Genomic DNA, 23143 nt, shown 5'->3' with positions numbered 1-23143 from the left:
CATGGCGCCGATTTGCAGAAGACGACGAAGCTGGCATCTGGCCACGCTCTGGCCATCGTGAAGTCGCTGTATCCCCGGGTGGAGGTTGACGCCGTCTGCGACAGGTTCGCTACCGACTACGACGAGGAGACGGCTATGAAGTACGTCAACGAGTCGGAGAAGGCTGCTGAGTCGATCGTGGATGACCTTGGCCTATAAAGAAGTAGGAGAACTTGTACTAGTTAACCATGTTCTAGGCAAACTTATGATGATGTGATTTTATTTGATCTATTTGCTTCAGAGTCTTTTGCTGTGGTGTGTCTCGTTGTCATGTGAAGAGTTATCCTTTCGACGTGTGCCTGTCCCAGCAGCCCCCGAGCGGATTTAGCCAGCGCGGAGCTTAGCGTGGTGCCATTCGGTTTGGTGGGGAGCGAGGTGTGGCCAAGCAGATGTACCACCGCATCCAGACTTTGATTGACCGACAGTTAGAGAGCTCATTGGTAGAAGATTTTATTGCAAAGATCCCAAAGGTAGAGTACATTGTAGCCCCCGATTGGACTCCCGAGTGGTAGGCACTCGGCGAGGGTAGTCAAAGGGTAAAAACAAAAATTACAAGAAATCGACTATGTGTGGAAGGGACGTAGCTGTTCGATGTTCCATGAATTCTCTAGCAGCCTTCCGTCTTCCATCCTTAGTCGGTACGAGCCGGGCCGAGTGACCTCGGCTATGACGTAAGGCCCTTCCCAGATCGGGGAGAGCTTGTGTTGATCTTTCCTGGTCTGTACTTTCCGTAAGACCAGGTAGCCGACTAGGAACGCCCGACCGCGAACATTCCTGTTGTGGTATCGGCAGAGTCCCTGCAGATAGTGCGCCGACTGGATAGTTGCGATGTCCCTGGCTTCTTCTAGTCTGTTGAGGTCATCTTCCCTGCACGTATCTGCCGTGGACTCGTAGTTGCGTATGCGAAACGATTCGTGGTCGATTTCGGTGGGCAGGACTGCCTCTGCTCCGTACACAAGGAAGAAGGGCGATTGTCCCGTAGCCCGACTGACGGAGGTGCGGAGTGCCCAGAGTACTAGCAGCAGCTCTTGCACCCATCGTCCGGCATAGGGATGTAGTCAGTCGAAGACCCTGGTTTTGATTCCTTGAAGGATCATGCCGTTAGCTCTTTCAACCTGCGCGTTGCTCTTCGGGTGTGCTACGGAGGCGTAGCAGATCTTAATCCCACGCTCCTCGCAAAAATCTTGGAAGACTCCAGAGATGAACTGCCTACCGTTGTCCGTAATGATACGGTTCAGAATGCCAAAGCGGTAGATGATGTTCTGTATGAAGAATTTCGCATGCACTGAGTCGATTATGGCGACCAGTTTTGCTTCTATCCACTTAGTGAATTTGTCGATGGTGACAAACAGGTGGGTGAACCCTCCTGGTGCCCGCTTGGAGGGCCCGACAATGTTGAGTCCCTAGACGATGAATGGCCAGGAGATCGGGATAGTTTGCAGTTCCTGTGCCGGCACGTGTGTCTGCCTTGCGACGAATTGGCACCCTTCACACTTTCTAACCAACTCTTGCGCGTCTGTTACGGCGGTTGGCCAGAAGAACCCTTGCCTGTGGGCCTTTCCAACTATCGTCTTGGCCGAGGCGTGCTTCCAACAGAGGCCCGAGTGGACCGACTGGAGTATTCGTTTGCCCTTGTCAGGGAGCACGCAGCGCATGAGGATGCCCGACGCGCTTCGCCGAAGGAGCTCTCCGTCTCACATGATATAGAAGTAGCTTCGTCGGTTAATGCGTTCGGCTTCTGCCTTATCAGTCGGGAGGACTTCCTCCATGAGGAACTTGATGAATGGAGTTCTCCAGTTGTCAGTGATGACTGTGACCGTGCGATCGTCGAAGTTTGGTGGTTGGCCGTTGTCTCCTGCGTCTTCTGCTTCACTCGGGGTTGGTTTGGGTTTATTTTTTTTCTCGACTGTGGGCTTTGTGAGGTGTTCGATGAATATGTCGGTTGGCACCTGTAGCCGTTTTGAGCCAAGATTAGCTAATTCGTCGACGGCTTCGTTGTTGTGCCGCAAGACATGAACCAGCTCGAGTCCCTCGAACTTGTTTTCGAGTTTGCGCACCTCCTATCAGTAGGCTTGCATGTTTTCGTCAGCACAGGTCCACTCGTTCATGACCTGGTTGACGACTAGCTGGGAATCCCCTCGATCAAGCAGCCGCCTAATCCCAAGGGATATAGCCAACCGTAGCACGTGAAGGAGTGCTTCGTACTCGGCGACGTTGTGCGATGCCGGAAAGTGGATCTAGAGCACGTACTTGAATTTCTCGCCGTTGGGCGATATAAGCACTACTCTAGTCCCGGCTTCCGACAAGAGTAAAGATCCGTCAAAGTACAATGTCCAGTGGGGCAGCTCTTCTGGCGTGGTTTCTAGTTGCACGTCAGTCTACTCGGCCACGAAGTCGGCGAGTGCTTGTGACTTTATCGCGTTGCACGGCTTGAAGGTGATGTCATATGGCATCATCTCCAGTGCCCACTTCGCGATGCGGCCTTGCACTTCCTTGTTGTGTACGATGTCGCCGAGGGGGTAGGACGTGACGACTAAAACCTGATGGGCTTGGAAGTAATGAACGAGCTTCTTTACCGTTATCAGGACGCCGTAGAGAAGTTTCTGGACCTGGGGGTATTTTAGCTTGGACTCTCCAAGTACTTCGCTTACGAAGTAGACCGGTCGCTGCACCAGCTGAGCATGTCCATCTTCTTCCCGCTCGACCACGAGGACCGTGCTGACGACCTGTTCTGTGGTCGAGACGTAGTAGGAGCGGCTCGTTTGGGCTGGGCGAAGCCAGCACGGGGGGAGAGGTCAAGTATTTCTTGAAGTCCTCAAAGGATTATTGTGCCTTCGGGGTCCATGTGAAGTGGTTGGTCTTCTTCAGTAGTTTGAAAAAGGGCATCCCTCGAAGACCGAGTCGTGAGACGAATCGGCTGAGGGCCGCCATGCATCCGGCCAACTTCTGGACATGTCGGAGCTCGCTTAGAGGCTTCATGTTTTGTATGGCCTAGACTTTTCCTGGGTTTGGCTCGATGCCTCGTCGGGATACGACGAATCGAAGGAGCATACCGGAGGGGACGCCAAACACACATTTTTTAGGGTTTAATTTCATCCTGTAGCGTCGAAGGTTATTGAACGTTTCCTCTAAGTCGTCTAGTAGGTCATCCTTCTTCCTTTACTTCACGACCACCTCGTTGATGTATACCTCCACGTTTCGCCCGATCTGGTCGTGGAGGCAACCCTGGATAGTCCGTTGGTAGGTTGCCCCTGCATTTTTCAGACCAAACGGCATTGTGATGTAGCAATACACGCCGAATGGTGTGATGAAGGAGATCTTCATCTAATCTGTCTGTTTGAGACTAATCTGATGGTAGCTTGAGTAGCAATCGAGGAAGCTGAGCAATGCACAGCCAGCCGTCGAGTCTATGACTTGGTCGATGCGCGACAGACCAAACGGATCCTTAGGGCATGCCTTGTTAAGGTCCGTGTTATCCACACACATTCGCCATTTGTTATTTTTCTTTTTGACCAAGACGGGGTTAGCCAACAAGTCGAGGTACTTGACCTCTTTGATGAAGCCAGCAGCGAGCAGTTTAGTTAACTCCTCCTTAATCACGTCTTTCCTGTCTTGTGCGAAGCGGCAAAGGCGTTGCTTAACTGGCCTAGCGTCGTCTGTTACATTCAAGGAGTGCTCGATCACTTCCCTAGGGTCTCCCGGCATATCAGACGGTTTCCAAGCAAAAATATCTTTTTTATTTCGAAGGAAAGTGACAAGCGCGAGTTCCTATTTCGAATCTAACTGAGTTCCTATGAATGTAAATTTAGACGGGTCGGCGCGGTCGAGGGCGATCTGCTTCTTCTCGTTGGAGGTGATCTTCGCTGTCTTTTTAGATGGTAGATCGTCGTCCTCCGTCTTGTGAGTCGAAGCTTCTCATATCTGCTCCCAGCCGGCTTGCTCTTCGGCCTGTTGTGCAATCTCGCAGCTTTCCGCCTCGCAGCTAAAGGCCTGCTTGATGTCGCTGCGCATGGTGATGACACCATGTGGTCCAGGCATCTTGACCATAAGGTAGGTATAGTGCGGGACCGCCATGAACTTGGCTAGCGCGGGTCTACCGAGGATGGCATGGTACGCCGTTTCAAAGTCAGCGACCTAAAAGTAGATGCTCTTCGTCCGGTAATTGTCTTTTGCTCCAAAGGTCACCAGAAGAGTGATCTGCCCGAGTGGTGTTGCCGATAGCCAAGGAATGACCCCGTGGAAGGGCGCATTGCTGGGCGTAGCTCCGACCTCAGGATCTTCATGTCATCAAGCGTCTTGGCGAAGAGGATGTTGAGGGCGCTCCCTCCGTCGGTGAGAACGCACTTCAGCTTGACACTCTTGACGACTGGGGCTAGCACCAACGGGTACCGCCCCGGGTGACCCACTCAGTCAGGATGATCTGAGTGGTCGAAAGTGATTGGGACCTCTGACCACCGTATGTACTAGGGGACGTCCACTGTCGTGGTGTTTATCTCCCTTGATGCGAGCTTCTGCTTCCGCTTGGACTCGTACGCGAGCGGGCCACCAAAGATGTGGTTTAGCTTGGCCTGCGGATCCTGGAAGTCGGCGTCGTCTTTCTTGTCGGCGGGTTTTGTCTTGCTCGGCCTGGTGGCCCCCGACTGGCCTTTGGCTAACTGTTCTGCGTAGTGACGCATCACAAAGCAATCCTTGGCTAGCTAGAGGACTTGAGATGGTAGGGGCACTTGCTATTCATGACTTTGTCATAATCAGACATCTTGGGGCGCTGGATGGGCAGTCGGTCAGCGACGGCGACCAGCTCCTCGGGCTTACGTTTTCGTGAGTCCGAGTCCTTCTTGTGCTCCTTTTCCTTTCCTTTGCCCGACGGCTGCCCTTTTCTCTTCGTGCTTGTCTTCCCGCGAGGCGGACACCGCATCGGCGGCCGCTGCGTAGCATGTCGAAAAGATCTTTGACGGTGGTCGGCTCCTTCGTAGTAAATTTCGCGATGAATGGTTCATCACGCACCCCTTTTTGGAATGTGGCGATGACCATGTCATCTTTTATATCAGGGATGGAGTTGCGGACCTCTGAGAACCGTTTGATGAAGGCCCCCAGGGATTCGCCTCTCCTCTGTTGGACTTGGTACAAGTCATACTTCGTCCTTGGCCTTTCGTACGTGCCCTGGAAGTTCGCGATGAACCGGTCGTGAAGCTCTGCCCATGAGTCAATGGACCGTTTAGGGAGCCCCGACAGCCAATGTCCAGCTGAATCGTCCAAGGCTAATGGTAGGTAGTTGGCCATGGCTTTCGTGTCGCCGCCTACTGCCCGGATGGCCATGGTGTATACCATGAGCCATGCTTTCGGGTCAGTGGAGCCGTCGTATTTCTTGATGCCAGTGGGCTTGAAACCAGTCGGCCAAATCAACTGACTTAAGTTCTTGGTGAACACCGGGACACCATCTATCATGTCAGTATCTGAGCTATCGGGTGACCGATGCTTAGACGCCTGGCTATGACTTCGGTTGTCCCAGTCGTGTCGACGGTCCTCCCGGCGGGTGTGGCGTTGATGTTCGAGCTTGTGGCGGAGGTCGGCGGAATTTTCTTGATTAAGGCACCGCTTCTCAACCCTAAGCTCTTGGCGCTGCCGATCTAGTCGACGAATCTCGTCGTCGATACGGTGTTGCCTCTTGACGGAGTCTCTCCTCCACACCGAGTCAGGGGAGTGTCGGCGCGCTCTGCTTTCGCTATGCGGCCTTGAACCAGTTGGCTGTCAGGAGACGTTCGCCCGAGACCTAAGAGATCTGGACGACTGAGCCTCCGAACGTGCGATTGGGGTACCTGTCGTGCGTTGGAGAGAGTGCTGGATCGCAGCAGTTGTCACCATGGCCTTGACTTTGTTTATGGTTTCCACCATAGGAAGGTCTGGCTGTGGGAGCTGCTGGATGATGTCGCCGAGTAGGTCGGTGGCTGCACGGACATTCTGCTGTGGCGTCTTGAAGACGTCGTGTCTGTCGACCTGGGTCTGGAGGAGATCACGCTGCATCTTGCAAGATTGGATCCATAGCGCGGCATGAGTTCGTTGTGTAGGATCGAAACAGAGTTGAACAGACCTACCAGAAGGGGGTGAATGGTAGGTTGAACCAAAAGCCAAAAATCTTTTAGCGGAAATAAAAGATTACCTCTGCTTACGCCGCTCCTGAGATTACCTTTAGTTACACTGCTCCTATGCCGCCAATCTGGTTGCACTGCTCCTGAGATTAACTTGATCGCGCCGCTCCTGTGCCGCTGATCAGATCGTTGAGATCCAGAGAAATACCAGTAGATGAAAGCAGAATATATAGATTGAATTATCTGAACTTTATTGCTTCAACTGTTATTTACAAAGTGCACCAACAGCACTCCTTACTAAATTGTCGATCTAAAATCAACACTAAATCTCACAAAAAGCATACTGGGGGCATACCCCTCGGTCTCTATATATATCGACAAGTCCATCACCAAATAGGAGTAGGACTCCTTATACTAATAGGACTCATCCTCGAAAACTATCTCCAATTAGAATCCAACTTCCCAAAATCAAGCCTCTGCACTACAGTACCCGTGTGCTACAGTGGCTGAACATGAATAGTACGCGGTGGCTACGGTTATCCGACTCCGCGATAGTAACCTCCCGGGGACTGTAGCGTCCCTTTTTTTTCCTTGTGCCTGCATCGGTTTCCTTCTAATTTTCTTCGCAATTTCTACCATATTTTTATGGCGCTCACACGCACAACATGTTAAGCCCGTTACGATTCCATCCCACACGGTGTTCCTCCACCATGTGTCACCTCGTATTCAAATCGTTACCCAGCATCCTCGATCGTCCAGACCTCATCTCCTCCCTGAGCTTAGTCACGATCACACCGCCGTTGACTGATATTGACCTCCGAGAATCACGACTCTAGTCCAACCATGTCACATGGCATCCTGACCATCCAGACCCCAGTTCCTCCCTGAACCTAGTCATGGTCCTCGCCATCCAGACCTCAGTTTCTCCCTGAACCTAGTCATGGCCCTCGCCATTGACCACAGTTGATCTCAAGTCACCTGCACACATGAGACAAACAAACCGTTTCCGGACACAGATATCATAACCTGATCCACATTAGTCACACACACTCACACCAACACCATAATTGTTTCCAAACCAAATATATCAATTTACAAGACAATTGTTCGTCACAAAATATTGATCATGACTATGATCTTACAATCTCCCTCTTGATGAACACATTGGCAATAACTCTAAAATGCAACTCCAAAATGCAAATTTGTTTTTGAAAAATAAAAAACAAAATATGTCAAAAGGCATAAAATCGACTATATTAAAAATCGACTATTTCTCCCCCTTTCAAGATACATTTTGTATATTTCTCCCCCTTTGACAATGATTCATCAAGAATTTCAAAAGGAAAATATGAAACATGTATATGCAATGCAATATTCAAAAACCTTGTCAAAATTTTAATTGAACCTTTTTTTTTAGAGCGTTTGCAATATACCAAAAGTAATTCAATAGCATGTATTTTAATAACAAGGTAGATAAATGACTAGCTAGCTAACAAGCATGCATTCAAGTTTAAGCATGAATCATATCTATTACAATTAAGATCAAATCAACATTAAAGATTGATGATTTCAATGATTTATAATTCAACATGTCTACTAGCCTAATAAAAAAGAATGACAATCATATATAGACAAGAAGATTAAAACACTCTTTCTCAAAATGACGTGCTCATTCTCAAGGCAAACATATTTCGGGTACGTACTTGTCGTAAAAACGGTTTCCAAGGATTCGACACCCATTATTTTTCTCACATCGAATACGTCCTTGTCGTCAAGACTGTCCAAGGATTCGGTATTCTTTTTTTTCTTTTTTTTCTTTTTTTCTTTTTTTTCACCACTTGAGACATTAAAAGAGCATTTGAGGAATGTAAAAACCATCAAGCATATATATGAACGCCAATAATCCAAATTAGTGCTAGTATCAACATTGCATATTTATTTAATTCAAGTAAAAGAATTATATGTCATGTATCGTATCACTTAAATGTAAAAGCAATGACTCATATCAAAACAAAAACACATACAAGCTAAACTAGTAGCCACAAACCTAACAAGTATTGCTAGCAAGCACAAGAATATACTGAACAATACTTTCGTTTTTATTTATTTTTTTGTTTTTTTATATCACACCATGCGAAAATTTCACCATGTATGCAAAAACGAAATCAAAAGAAGAAAACAAAACATAAACACAACAAAAAAAAACTCCCCCTCAATTGATGACAAAAAGGACAAATAACTCTAAATTCTTCAAGAAAATACGTAATTGAAAAGCCTACTACAAAAGCAGATGTCGAAGCCTAAGGTTAGACAATAAAAACTTAGGAACCCGGTACTGAGACACACGACCAAATCCAACATAAGCAAAACCAGTAGAAAATTCAACACATTCTCCGTTGGAAGAAACTGCCTGAAGTCGATCTGACTGTGAGTGTACCTTCAGTCTAACCGGTAGTCAATCTGACTGCTGTTACAACGTCGGTCTGACTATTGTCCGAGAAGAAAAACTCGATTTTTGCCAATTTGATTTTGCAAAAGCAATTTCTCGTTACTTTTTTTGTTTATGAGCAAGTCTAAAACAAAAGGCAACCAAGTGTCCATCTTTTCCACAAAAAGAACAAGTGTAATTTTCACGAGTAGAAGTAGATGGTTTAGAAATCACAGGTTTTGTTTTTTTAATAGTAGAAGGAATACCATTTATACGTAGTTTATCATGATTACAAGAAGTTGGATCATCATTTGCAGTAGCGATCAAAGAACACATATTATAAGAGCCAGCTTTAAATTTATTAATTTCAGCTTTAGCCTTTTCTAACTGATCAACACATGAAACATATGCCAAATTAATCTTTTCTTTTTCAGCAATTATCTTAGTGCAAGAATCACATTCAGTTTTATTTAAGGACTTAATATTATAAATTTCAACTTTAGTACTAGCAAGCTCATCATGTAAAGCAACACAAGAATCACATGACGTAGAGGCATTACACTTAAGAGCGTTAATTTCAGATGTCATGCTAGCAAGAGAAGTTTTAAGTTCATCATTCAAATCAATCAAGGATTTATTTTGAGCAGTTAAATCTTCACAAGAATTTGATAAACGTAAGCAGTGTTTTGTTAGAAAATCAACTTGATATTCTAAACATTCTTCTATTTCTTCTAATCTCTTTTTTTATGTACATACTAAAGCACATGACATCAAAACACACATATCGATAGACATGTTATAAAAGATCAAGATCGATTAAGATCAAAAAAGCAAACTAGGCTCTACTACCACTTGTAGGATCGAAATAGAGTTAAACAGACCTACCAGAGGGGGTGAATGGTAGGTAGAACTAAAACCCAAAAATCTTTTAGCGGAAATAAAAGATTACCTCTGGTTACGTCGCTCCTGAGATTATCTTTAGTTACACAGCTCCTGTGCCGCCAATCTGGTCGCACCGCTCTTGAGATTAACTTGATCGCGCCGCTCCTGTGTCGCTGATCAGATCGTCAAGATCCAGAGAAATACCAGTAGATAAAAGTAGAAATTGTAGATTGAATGATCTGAACTTTCTTGCTTCAACTGGTATTTACAAAGTGCACCAATAGCACTCCTCTCTAAATTGTCGATCTAGAATCAACAACTAAATCTCACAAAAAGCACACCGGGGGCATACCCCTCGGTCTCTATTTATACCGAAAAGTCTATCACCAAATAAGAGTAGGACTCCTTATACTAATAGGACTCATCCTCGAAAACTATCTCCAATTAGAATCCAACTTCCCAAAATCAAGCCTCTGCGCTACAGTACCCGTGTGCTACAGTGACCAAACATGAACAGTATGCGGTCGCTACTGTAGCATCCCTTTTTTTTTTCCTTCTACCTACATCGTTTCCTTCCAATTTTCTTCGCAATTTCTACCATTTTTTCCGGCGCTCACACGCACATCATGTTAAGCCTGTTACGATTCCATCTCACACGGTGTTCCTCCATCATGTGTCAGCTCGTATTCAACATCATCACCCGGCATCCTCGATCGTCCGGACCTCAGCTCCTCCCCGAGCTTAGTCACGATCACACCGCCGTTGACTGATATTGACCTCCGAGAATCACGACTCTAGTCCAACCATGTCACATGGCATCCTGACCATCCAGACCTCAGTTCCTCCCTGAACCTAGTCATGGTCCTCGCCATCCAGACCTCAGTTCCTCCCTGAACCTAGTCATGGCCCTCACCATTGACCACAGTTGACCTCAAGTCAACTGCACACAGAGACAAACAAACTGTTTTCGGGCACAGATATCGCAACCTGACCCACATTAGTCACACACACTCACACCAACACCATAACATTTCCAAACCAAATATATCAATTTACAAGCCAATTGTTCATCGCAAAATATTGATCATGACTATGATCTTACACGTGGCTTGTCGTTCCTTTTCTTCTCGCTCCTGGGCGTTCCTTCTCCTCCTCGAGTCGGCACTCTTCTGCTAGTCAGGCCGCCTCCTCCTCTTGCCATCTAGCTGCACAAGAAGGCGACGCCGGCTTGCTAGCGGCGAAGATTTCTCGGGGCGGCACGAAGCTTCCGGTACTGCTCCGGGACTCGGAGGCGTTGACCAAAGGAGTCAGCATGGCCTCGGGATTGATTTCCACCTCCATCGGAGTTGCACCCTGGTTTGCCTGTCAGTCCGAACTAGGAGAAAGCATCTCGGTGTCGTGTGACCCAGATTGGATCTAAGTATGTCCCGATGCCTCTTTGTTAGGCTCGAACCGACAGACTTCCTCATCGGAGTCGGAGGAGCTTGAGTCGGTGTATGACAACGCACCGAACTGGTCGGTCTGAAGCCTGATGCCGCCGAACTTGAAGGTCGAGCCCAGCGGGAACTTCCTCTTCATGATGTCCGAGTTAAAGTCCATCGAACTTCGCTGAAAAGAGCTTTAGATCGAAAAAGAAAGATAGCGCACCCCCTACCTGGCATGCCAACTGTCGACGTTCAGTGTCGGCAATAAACTTATAGGGTGGCTACCAAGCTCGGAATTCGATGGTTAAGATGAAGAAGGAAGCAATTTACCTAGGTTTAGGCTCTCGACGTAGCGAGATAATACCTTACTCCTGCTTGGCGATTATATTCCTCAGATGGAATTCCGTTGCCCTCAAGGGGGCACCCCGTACCCCTTATATAGTGGGGGAAGGGTTACAGATATGACAATATGACAGAGTCCTAATCTAGTAAGACTAAGATCTATCCTAATTTGGTTACAGCTCAGGTCCGAAGTACACAGCATGTAATCCGGTACATACCGGACTCCTAGCCAACACCGTACAGATATATTCTCCTTCCTATTCGGTACCCCATTGACTGTACGTATTTGTATAGTCTCTGGATACCCCCGGTATAGGTATCCCACAAAAGTGATCATCACCAAGCGGAGAATTCCACACCCTTCTTCATGCAACAAAAAGGGTGGCTCCGTCAAGTAAGATAGATAGGCTAGATAGGGTGGATCGATCGAAATTAACGTAACCGAATTAGCTAAGTTCACTTTAATATATTATCTTTTTATTGTCCATGTATCGATGTGTATTATACCATAGATATGGTGAGGATCGAACATGCGTGAGCTGCCTTCAGACTCATTGCCGATTACCACTTGAGCAAGAGAGCATAAATGACTTTAGTCTCGTCGTCTCTATCTTGTATTAGTACGTGCGCTGGACGGATTGTGTTTCTTCTCGCATGCGCTGGACAACGGTGGGAGCGCAGGCCGCTTAGGCCCACGGGAGAGGAGGTCACGCAGGCAGGCGGGAGGCACAAAATAAGTTATTCTATGGGTTCACATATTAGTTTATATATATATATATATATATATATATATATATATATATATATATATATATATATATATATATAAAGCGATCGACCCTCGGGGGGTGTAGCGACGGGGACGGCGGCCTCGAGGTCGGGCTGGCGCTGCCGCGTCTGCAGATGGAGGCGTTCCGCGCGTCCCACGCCGAGCTGGTTGGGCTGCTTCACGCCAATGACGCGGCCGCGCCGTTGCCGCGAGAGCCTAAATCATGAGATTAATTATTGGATCGGGATTATTTTTTAAAAAAATTGTAGTCTGATTTTGTTTGGTATGTGTCCGTGCTTATCAGCACGTGCCTATGGACCCCATCCCTAGCAATTAAGGACGGTGTTGACGGCATATAAAAACATGTTGCATATGTTTTACCATTGAGTTGCCTCCGAGTGAAACTGTGAGCAGCGTGGAACCTCGAGAGACCACATGCTTGCTCTACCTCATCCAGGTATGTACTCTAGCGCTACATGCACACGCACCTCACTGCTGTCGCCGATTTTCACATCACCGAAGATGTTCCGGTCATGGTGCGTGACATATATCCTAAATTTTCAGTATTTAAAGTTTAAAAATTTTAAATCAAGAACATAAAAACTTCTTATAAAATTGCATCACGCAGGACTTTTCCTCCCTGGCCCTCTCCCATAGGCTATCCCCATGCAGGCCCACCTTAGTCATTCCCTAGTCGAGCGCATCCACTCTGTTTCTGCACATAAATGCCCCGAGTATTATATCATCTAGTATTTGATATAACCATCAGATATACTCAAACGAGTGTGATCCATACATGTATAATAGTCACATGCTTTCAAATATAATAACCAAAGGTATTGAGAAGTACGTGCGAAATAGATAATTATGATAATAGTTTAGCAATCCTTTATGTCATGTCTCTCAAAACCACTCAATGGTGACGACCAACAAGCGTACCCAAGAGACTCGATCCAAATAATCAGTATCATATATCTCAATCACATAACCTATACATGTATTCAGTTAGTCCTAGAAAAACGACTAAGTCCACACTTTCTTCTAAGCAATATTGAACCAAACGTAGGAAACTAAACTAATTAACATAAAGAATAAGCACAGATACAAACTTATCTGAGTTTAAATATGCCTCAAGGGCTAATTACTTGGTCTTTTGGGAGCTTGACTACCCAAATCCCACAAGCACCTAATTAGGGGTAAACCATGAGGTGACACAATCTTGAAAGTCCTAATCAGCGCCATACAATAAGTTATCTATTTCAAGAAACAAAATAGTATTTCATTCTAAATGCAAAATGTGATACCATCATCTTTATCTTTATGATTGACTGAAAGGGCATATATCACTGGCATTACCATTAGGTTTGTTACATTGAACGGCCAGGTCTTACACGAGTTTTTCTTCGGTATCTCATGACAAGAGGTTTTTATGTAGGCTGTAAAATTTTTGTTTCGCATGATACTGAAGTGTCTTCCTTTAGATCTTCATCTAGCTTCTTTAGTTGATTCTATCTTTTATGTAAATGAACATTGACTAGAAAAAAATGCCCATGCATTGCTACAGATAATAATAATTTTTATTGTACATCTCTACTATATATATATAATTGTAGAGTGTGGCCCGTGAGTGACGACGTACAAATAATTGGTGGCAGAATCATTACTCCTTTTTATAATAAGTAGGGATTAGCCAGATGTAGTTATTTGTTTAAATCATTTTTTGTTATGTATCCTTCTGAAGAAGAGTGGTAGGAATATCAAATAAACTCATCTCCATTCGTATCGAGCAGGTCAACATAAGAAGAAAAAATTCTTGTAAAATGGGAACTCCAGCTCCTTGAATCCCATGTAACTTTGTATTTCTCTTGTTTGGATCCTAGCACCAGTAAACTCTAGCTGCCAACGACAATTCTACACACAACACATTCAACTAGCCGATAGGGAGGCTCACGCTCAAGAGAAGTTGAGATGCTTGAATCCCATGTGGACGTCCTTATTATTGTGCAGGACATCCTCCTCTAGTGGATAACACTACCTCCATCTCTAAATATTTGATGCCGTTGACTCTTTGTAAAATATGTAAAGCTATATATATGCATAAAAGTATATTTAACCATAAATGAAATGATATAAAAATAATTAATAATTATGTAATTTTTTTGAATAAGACGAATAGTCAAACGTGTATTAAAAAGTTAACAGTGTCAAATATTTAGGGACGGAGGGAGTAGTTATGACAGCAACTGGATGGGCTTGAAAATACCCCACTAGCCTGTGGATACCATAGCTTTGAATTGTTAGTCACCTTGCTGAAAAAAGTAAACTGGCCACCTTCTGAACTAGCACTTCCTCCTGCCTCCCGACTACTATAACTAGGCTTATGACTTGAGCAATGGTCGATACGTATAGAGGGAGTTGTTTATTAGGATAAGGGAAAGCCAACATTAGTGTAGTCAAGTACTTCTTGGGGTCTCCAAGGGCCTGATGTGCCTCGGATGTCCATTGGAACGTATTGCTCTTCTTTAACAACTTGAAGAAATTGACATCCCACGTTGCACCCGATTTGAGAACGAAGGCACCCTTGAGTGATGCATTGGTAAGTTGCCCTTCCATTCTTCAACTCAATGAAGGCACCCTTGAATGATGCATTGGTAAGTTGCTCTTCCATTCTTCAACTCGAACGACATTGTGATGTAAAAGTACGCCCTGAGTGACAGTCGAGGAAGCTAAGTAGTTTGCACCTAGCAGTTGAATCAACAACCTGATCGATATGTGGTCAACTAAACTAATATTTAGGGCATGCTTTATTTAGGTCCATATAATCTACACATGTACGCATTGCATACTCTTCTTCTTGACCCGGACTAGGTTTGCCAACCAACCTAGGTACTTGACCTCTTTGATGAAAGTCTGGCAGCCAAGAGTTTGGTCAGCTCTTCCTTGATCGTGTCCTTCTATCTAGGGCGAATCTTCGCAATTATTTCTTGAATGGCTTGAAGTCAAGCTTGATGTTAAGAGAATACTCAATCACCTCCCTAAAGACACCAAATATATCATAAGGTTTCTAAGCATTGCCTAGAGGAAGGTGACGAGCACAAGTTCTTATTTATGATCTAACTCGGTGCTGATTAGTGCAGCATTGGACGGGTAAGACGGTATCTTCATTTACTCTCCCGACCCTGATTTAGTTGTCTTCTTTGCTAGAACGTTGTTCGTCGGACAGGAGCGAGGACATGGCTCTGATTTGTTTCTAGCCAACTCGTGCCTCTTGACCGTGCCATCTAACAACTTTCATCATCGCAGGAAAAAGGTTGCTTAACGTCACTCCGCAAGGCAATAACACCATGGGGACTTGATATTTTGTCATAAGATAAGTGTAAAGCAGGACAACCATGAAGTCTGTTGATGCATGTCTTCCAATGATGGCATGGTAGGTGGTCTCAAAGTCAGCCACCTCGAAGCACATGTTTTTCGTGCAATAGTTCTTGTTGCCAGGTCACTTGGTAATGTGATCTGATCGAATGGTGTTGCCGACGGGCTGGGGTAACCCCGTGAAACAAAGTGTTGATGTGCTTTCACTCCTCACCAATAAGGCTATCTTATGCAAGAGATTCGAGAACACAAGACAATAGAAGAAGCAATCTGAATACATTGCGAAAAATAGATGAATCTCACAAGTTGGGCTTCTGACAATCTAAGCAAAACAAACCATAACTTTGACAATCTAAGCAAAACAAACCATAACTTCTGCTACGGAATATAAAGGACCTATGATCAGCCAAGGACCCTGGGATGCATCCCTATTGGACTCTAATAGGATACAAGGCCCAACAACCTAAAAGACGGTGATTCACCCCGATATATTTTGAATGCTCTATTGTTTGGACGATTCCCGTTGAGTTTGAAGAAATTTTGGCATGAGACTAGATCGATTTGTAAGATGATCCCATTAGCTTTCCATACATATATAGAACATTAAAACAGAGTGGGGGTGTGACCTAGGCAACCAATTTAGTGCGACCTGCTCCTAAATCTCAAAGTTGACCTGAACACGATATGAATTGGGCCTCTATCTTGACATCAATGCCCTTGCCAGTCTTGTCCTTCTCCTAGCTCCTCCCTAAGTACTTCTCAATTAATCATAATAAAATCACTGGGTAGTAATTTATTATCAAAATCACATAAAGTACTTAGTAACGAGCTCACCCATAAATTCAATTGTCACACACGTGCTCTAGTGATTGGAGCTTGCAGAACAACTTGAGGAGTGTCCTATGTATCTAAAGTAGTGATGTCCTCTTCAGAGGCCCTATGGAGGAGGTTCAAAGGGGTTGTTGCTTCTTCAGTAAATCCCTATACTTTCTATGTTCAAATTGCTACTCCTAAAGGCAGAATTTTGCCTTCTTCGTTTAGTATTTCGTGGAACCACGAGGGTGGCTTTGAAACGAAAGCATCAACAAGCTATCATATGGTATGAGGGTCTTTCCACGAGGGAACCAAAGGAGCAAAAATAATAAAAAAACAGATAAAATTGTGACTCCTGATGTCTTGCATATTGAATCTTTTCAATATCGTGTTAATGTATATACTTAGTTAGCCACTTTGATGTATCATTGATTTATTATTGATCTTCATATGCAAATGTGTATCATCTTCCGTGGGTCTTTCAATAAAAATCAATAATGTCTGAATGGATTCAAACATTAAAATATCATTTCCAATCAAAAATATATCATCCACATGTAAGATTAGAAATACAAGTGCTCCCACTTGCCTTTTTTAAGGGCAACACTCTTGTTCAGTTGTTCTTTTATGTGGAACCAAACCATTCTACTACTTCAATTACAGTGAAAATTCCAACTCCGATAAGCCTACCTCAACCCATAAGTGAATTTCTGCGATTTGCATATCTTTCCAGTTAATTGTAAATTGATAAAACTCTTGGGTTTTGTCTTGTACACGTCCTCACTTAGTTTTCTATTAAGGAAAGCTATTTTGACATCTATCTATCATATTTCATAATCAAAATGTGTAGCAATTGCTAAAATGATCCGAATAGGCTTTAGCATTATGACTGAGTTTTATCACAATCAGTACCAAGGAAAGCTATTTTGACATCCATCTACCATTTTTCATAATCAAAATATGGAGCAATCGCTAAAATGATCCAAATAGGCTTGCATTATGACTAAGAGTTTTATCATAACCAATACCAAGGAAAGCTATTTTGACATCCATGTACCATATTTCATAATCAAAATATGGAGCAATTGCTTAAATGATCCGAATAGACTAGCATTATGATTGAGAGTTTTATCATAAACAATGCCTTGAATTTGTTCAAACCATTTCACCACTAATCATGGCTTATTGATTGTGAACATTTCTATCCATATATCTCTTTAGTATAGCCCCATTTTACTCAATGGCACCTACACCAACTAGTAGATTATCATGCACAAATTCTATTTCAAATCTCACCACTCTAAGCCATTTGTTAGAGTCGGGTCCCACAATGGTTTCTTCATGTCATGGTTTTCTATAGTTAACAGCGTATACAAGGCAAGTACATGTCATGCCCTTTCAAACCTCCGTGGTGCCAAAGGTGCTTCTACGGGAACTGAAACATTTCTATCGTTTTCCAAGCTCAGTTCAAGGTGCAGTGTACTCCAGCTAGCGGTTTTAAAAGAAATTATTTTTCTAACACATGGGATTGATCGGACGATAAACACCTTGTCATGTTCTCGATTATAGTTGATATACTTCTGTTTCTGCAAGTTACACCATACACAAGCATTGGTTAGACCTACATGGTTCCGCGTGAAGTTGTCTAATTGTAAATGTTCTATATACACGGCTCACATCCCCAAATTGACAAAGCTTTACAGACTATATCATATGGTTCTGTTTCCACTTAACTATTTCTCGGGCATAACCTAAAAAGTAATGAAAGGTCATGTTGGCTTGCTATGAAGGTTTACTATTTCTCCATTCAGATAATGCGTTCATGGCGGAGTACAGTATTTTCAGTAATTTTAATGTGTAGAAACAGTAGGTTTACCTGTCGCAACTGATACTCTGCATCAATTTGAATTCAAGTTTATTTTAAATTTAAATTCCTAGGCCATGATTTCTTTGCCCAGGGCCCACAGGAAACAAGTGACAGGATAGAAAACCCTACAATGTAAGGTCTCCTTCACATTAGTACATCCACTGACGGTAGTTATCTCATAACTAAACAGCAGTGGGTTTTTGAAATTTGCCATGGACCCATACCCGTTGCATCTTCTTGCTGTTCTTTCTATTCACTGATGAGACACAACAATACTCGAGATCCAACTGCACATGGATGCGTAAATGCAAGCCAGAGTTTCGTTAATTGTATGCACAAGAAACTGAACCAAAGAACCAAGACAATTCAAACACAATGAAGCATAATGAAATAAAAAGATATTTCATGATCTTAATCATATGAAGCAGGATATTTTTTTAGTGAAACAGATATAATAATAAGTTGGTTTTGCACAAGGTAATTTAATACTGATAACGACCAATTATGATGCACTAAGTACATATACACAGAAGTTCCAATAAGGAAATGAAGGAAATAAATAATCGAACAAATACATAATTAAGAGAGAATGGTCCATATGGTCCCAAGTTTTGCTTTAGGATCAACTTGGTCGTGAAATCACCATATTGTCTGCCATGTGATCCTCTCATGCAAAATTTATGGTGAAATGTCCAATTAACCTTTAAATATACTCCCTCCATGATTTAATGCATGACGTTTTGACTTTTAGACTCAACGTTTGACCATTCAAGTTATTCAAAAAATTAGTGCAAATATTCAAAATATATAGCATGCCTAAAGTATTTATAGAAATAAAACAAGTCAACAAAATTATTTTTCCAAAAAAAACTGAATAAGATAAATGGTTAAACTTTATATCCAAAAATCAAAGTGTCATACATTCAAATATATAGGGAGTACTATAGAAAAGGAAAAGAAACAAAATCTATTGTAAGTCTTGACTGGACACACTAAAAATTGTTGGAATTATTGGCGCTTATGTTTTTCATCTTGTTTTTAGTTTTCTTCCTTTCCAAGGAGTAGACAACTAGCTAGCTCCGCTTGGCTTGTTAACCTTGATAAGATAAAAACCTAGCTCGTGAGCTGGCTCGCGGAGCTAGTTAGCTTCATTAGTGAGTTTTATGTCATTTATATCACCTTTATAATTTTAAATTTGTTGTTTTACGATGGTGATCTTTTGTAGTAGCGAGCTAAACAACAGCTCATGAACTAAAGTTTAGCCCAGCTCCGCTCATTATGACTACAAGTCAAGCTGATCTGAGCCAAGCTCAATATGAACCACTCCATGGCACGAGCTTCCCAGTTCTTTTCGGTACAAGGATAGAAGATGACATGGCATGCTGACATGGTGATTTTGGTGGCCCAACAACTATATTAGTCTAGATAACAGATTTTAAAGGGCTTCTTTGGGCAATAGGGAAGGTCTAGGACTAAATTGTCCCAAGAGCAAACTTCAAGGACCATATTGGTTATTCTTCCCATACTTAATTCATAAAAGCTTTCAAACTTACATGAGGGGCACATGGATGGGCAAAGAAAGGTGGAAATTGAAAGTACAATGAAAATTGAGAGAACATGTCAAAACAAAGAAGAGTTACCTCTAATAGTCCAGAAGCACGAAAGAGTTCTCTCACAACATCTAATGTGAAGTAGTATGAAAAGGTGCCATCCGAGCGCATGTATTCCCGGAATCCCACTCTTTGGTGAGGTAAAAAACGAAGCATCGTCATGTCATAGAGTCCTAATACAATAAAGAGCTGTGAGCAAGATTGCTTATCAATGATATATAATACAATAGTATGTTCAGGGCATTACCATAATCTCTAAACAAAACAAGACCACCTGGTTTTAGAACAGATACACAACGTTCTAGTATAGCTGGCATAATGTCAAGAGGTATGGCTGATAGTGTGAATATCTGAAAGGCAAATGTACAAAACCAATGTAAAGAAGAACATAAATAGTGAAGAGGTGGCTTTCCTACAAAATATATTCAGAACTCATAATATGACAACATGCTAATGCTAATTGAAGTGTTTTGACAAAAAAGAGGGTGATGATAGTGACACGAACCATAGTGATAAAATCTATGCCGCCAACACAACGTTGATCATCTGTGAGAAAGGCAGGGAGTTTTTCTATCATATTGCAATTATTCAAACCTGCAATGGAAGGGTACCATGAAACCAACATTATGTAAAGAGAAAATTTAGATAAATCAATATTTGAAAGAAAATAATTAACTTAGTAAGAGGTCAACACCATTCGCACGTGAACTACGACAGGATTTGCAGAACAACCAATCTGGAAAAGTTTCCGTTGAAACATCCAGCAAAAAAGGGTGGAACCTATCCTTGACATCAACTCCTCTTGTGTTACACACAATCTCATTTGTCTTCTCCAGAGTTTCTTTGCTACAATCACAAGCATAGACAGTAATGCCTGGACTAGAGCTGCAGAAAGAATACACAGTGACGATGTCATCATAAAAAGTTAATAGTGATGATGTCATCACAAGTGATTTTGTGAATTTGATCCCTAATACCTGTGGTTTTATTAAATTTAATCTTTTTTAATCTATATAAAGATCATGAGGTACAGATTCATCAATCATCAGTACATCTAAATTGATCCACTATAGATCACTTGAACACAGTACAGAAGCCGTTTATACCAATATTGCATTATCCAGTTTGCCATAAAATTTCTTAAGAGAGTCATCAGTTGTACCGATTACTGAAACACAATGACACATAGCAGAAAGTTGTGTGAGTGGCAAACCAAAAATAGAGGCTTTTCAGGGAAAAAACAGAAATTAACAAGTTTTTTCTAGCTATTGATAAATATGAGATAATAACAGTGTAATCATCCGATGTTACAAACTAAAAGGCAACAAAGGAAAAAAAATTCTACACTCCATGATGCTGTATGATGGACGGACCTTCAGAAGAAGAAATTGAAAGGAAAAGTTTCCAAATTTCCATATGCCTAAGTATCTTTTATCATACATCAAGATGAAAATTCCAAACTCTCAGCTATAAAGCATAACTGTTTAACTGCAGAACAGTCAGATAAAGTAGAAAAAAGATTAGAGTCAAAGACTACATCAGCTGCATGCCAATAGCCTCATGTGATTATAACCTTCTCATGGAGATAACTTGATTCGCTTTGATGTTATGCTGGATTAGTGGGGAATGAAGTCTATTTCTTTTACTTTGTGCTGGATTGGAGATTTTCTTCAATGAGAAACATGCACATGATTAAGTTAGAAGTTGGAAATGCAAAAACTCTAAGAAGCAAGCAGGAAATTTACCTAAAGATTTACTGAATAAAATAATAATATCAAGAGAATAGGTTTGACAGGCATACTGGCAGTTTTGTCTTAGAACAAGTATTATAGACCATTTGACACAAGCCCCAAGATATCATTGAGATTAGATGATGAGGTGACGGAGAGAAGGATAGATGGGATGAGCCACCTCTCATGCAAGGGGAAACCTCTATACAAATTCCAAAAACTTATAAATAAAGAGCGGAGTTGATGGGTTACAAAAGAATAAAATAAATATATAGTATATTGGGGCTAGTGTATTAGAGGTAGTGCATTGTATATGTTAACTTTTAATTGATAAGTAGATGATGTGTATTGAATTAGAGGTAACAATCACCTCTACTATAAAACTTGTTCTTAGCTGTTTGGTCACTCTTCGGTGTGTTAAAAATGCATGTATTTTATCTAAATTATTTACTATGATCACCAGAGGAATGCTTAGTTATTCTATAACAGTAAATAAATATTTCTTATTAAAATAGAACAATGTTTTGAGGATATTACCGTAGAATGGGAACAACAGTGCTTCCATTCCCACATCCCACCTCTAAAACATTTTCACTACCTTTGCTGTTGAGTTCTGGAAATTCCTTTAGCAAATACCTCCTTTCCTAGCAAAGTGAGATGATCAGGTTAGCCTGATTTGTGAAAGTAAGTATAATTACCTTGTTCTCTTAAAATTCTAGTTATAATGTCTTACTACATCAATTCAAATTATCCTTACCCAGTAATAGAAAGAGTGCAGATGATATTTTCTTCATATCATTGTACCAAAGCACAATAGTAGAAAACTGGAAACCGTGGACAAAAAGATCACCTAACAATTTGCTGTAAACAGCACCCCTGTATAATGAAATAATAGTCTAGGACTGAAGACCCAAGACTCATAACAGCCGTGATGACACTGCCCCTGAGGCCCTGAAACCGTGAAATGACCTAGGGAATGAACAGAGCATCATGTAATTCGAAACTCCCGTCTCTAATGGGAAGATATGGCGACAAAGTTATAGAGTATGTTACAGACCATCTATCAATCAATGCAAGGGTTGCATCATCATGGGAAGTTTTGTTCTGATTTCTTGACTTGAGAAACAGTGGAACAAAGAGGCAATGTGAGTCCCTCGATTTCTTGCCTGTCTAACTCATGGCACAACAACGCAGCTCTCCAACAAGTGTGAAGGCCTCATCGATGAAGAACATATATATCGCATAATCGAAAACCTAATTCCTAAGCACATGTGCAATCAAAAAACAATAATGATGATAAGACATCGGCTCACGGTAACATTGAGAAGGTCGGAGATTGGAACCTTGAAAAACTTGCCGGATGTGTGGCGACGGTGGAAGCTCCTCCAGGCATCCGAGGACGGCGGCGGCTGCGAGGTGCCGGCGGTTGGGGCAAAGGGGGAGAGATGGTAGGAGAAGGCAGGGTTGGCTTCCACCTCCGCCCGGAGGTCCTCCCACTGGAAGTCGTGGCAATGGTACTCCTCCGCCTCCCCCGCCGCGTGCTTGGAGCTCCCTCGCTGGCCGCCTCCCCCTTCCATGGCAGGCAAGGCTCTCTTGTGTACTCCAGTGGATACGCCGGCCTCCTCAGACGAAGGCGGCGAAGAGGCGGGGCGGGGAGATGGCACCGGGAAGAGAAGAGAAGGGGATACCGGCAGGAAGCGATACTGCGGTGATGGCGGCGGCGGCTCGGGAATTTGGGAATCCTGAATCCAGAGGAACGGGAAAGCGGAGGCGGCGACTGG

General features: G+C 43.1%; 2 protein-coding genes across 7 annotated transcripts; both read right to left on the bottom strand.

Moving 5' to 3' along the window:
• Positions 1 to 1097: 1097 nt before the first annotated feature.
• On the bottom strand, positions 1098 to 1694 carry LOC107305504 (uncharacterized protein K02A2.6-like). Its single transcript, XM_015843485.2, has 2 exons — positions 1542 to 1694; positions 1098 to 1442 (listed from the first exon to the last, which is right to left on the bottom strand). The coding sequence occupies exons 1-2, from the start codon at positions 1692 to 1694 to the stop codon at positions 1098 to 1100; spliced, it is 498 nt and encodes a 165-aa protein (XP_015698971.2).
• Positions 1695 to 12269: 10575 nt separating this feature from the next.
• On the bottom strand, positions 12270 to 23103 carry LOC102719133 (tRNA N(3)-methylcytidine methyltransferase METTL6). 6 transcript variants are annotated; one of them, XR_001550634.2, is made up of 8 exons: positions 22706 to 23103; positions 21900 to 22006; positions 20309 to 20517; positions 20138 to 20226; positions 19880 to 19982; positions 19663 to 19805; positions 18032 to 18309; positions 17259 to 17741 (listed from the first exon to the last, which is right to left on the bottom strand). XR_001550634.2 is itself a non-coding variant. In XM_015838997.2 (7 exons), exons 1-7 carry the CDS (start codon positions 22937 to 22939, stop codon positions 12650 to 12652), a joined length of 921 nt encoding a protein of 306 aa, XP_015694483.1. In that variant the 5' UTR covers positions 22940 to 23103; the 3' UTR covers positions 12270 to 12649. The 6 variants fall into 6 exon arrangements, 5 of the variants coding, with proteins under 5 accessions (XP_015694483.1, XP_015694481.1, XP_015694482.1 ...); XM_015838997.2 differs by lacking the exons at positions 17259 to 17741; positions 18032 to 18309 and adding an exon at positions 12270 to 12685; XM_015838995.2 differs by lacking the exon at positions 17259 to 17741 and having other exon boundaries at positions 17748 to 18309.
• Positions 23104 to 23143: the final 40 nt, after the last annotated feature.

Source organism: Oryza brachyantha, chromosome 7, assembly GCF_000231095.2.
Source record: "Oryza brachyantha chromosome 7, ObraRS2, whole genome shotgun sequence".
NCBI classification, from domain to species: domain Eukaryota; kingdom Viridiplantae; phylum Streptophyta; class Magnoliopsida; order Poales; family Poaceae; genus Oryza; species Oryza brachyantha.
This window is presented reverse-complemented; position numbering and strand designations above follow the sequence as displayed.

Coding starts and splice junctions, on each gene's coding strand:
- LOC102719133 (XM_015838995.2), bottom strand. CDS start 22,939: ATGGAAGGGGGAGGCGGCCAGCGAGGGAGCTCCAAGCACGCGGCGGGG. Junction 20,227..20,308: donor TGGTGTTGACCTCTTACTAA/GTTAATTATTTT, acceptor CTTCCATTGCAG/GTTTGAATAATTGCAATATG. Junction 19,806..19,879: donor TGTTTTGTTTAGAGATTATG/GTAATGCCCTGA, acceptor TTATTGTATTAG/GACTCTATGACATGACGATG.
- LOC107305504 (XM_015843485.2), bottom strand. CDS start 1,694: ATGCGCTGCGTGCTCCCTGACAAGGGCAAACGAATACTCCAGTCGGTC. Junction 1,443..1,541: donor TAACAGACGCGCAAGAGTTG/GTTAGAAAGTGT, acceptor TTCATCGTCTAG/GGACTCAACATTGTCGGGCC.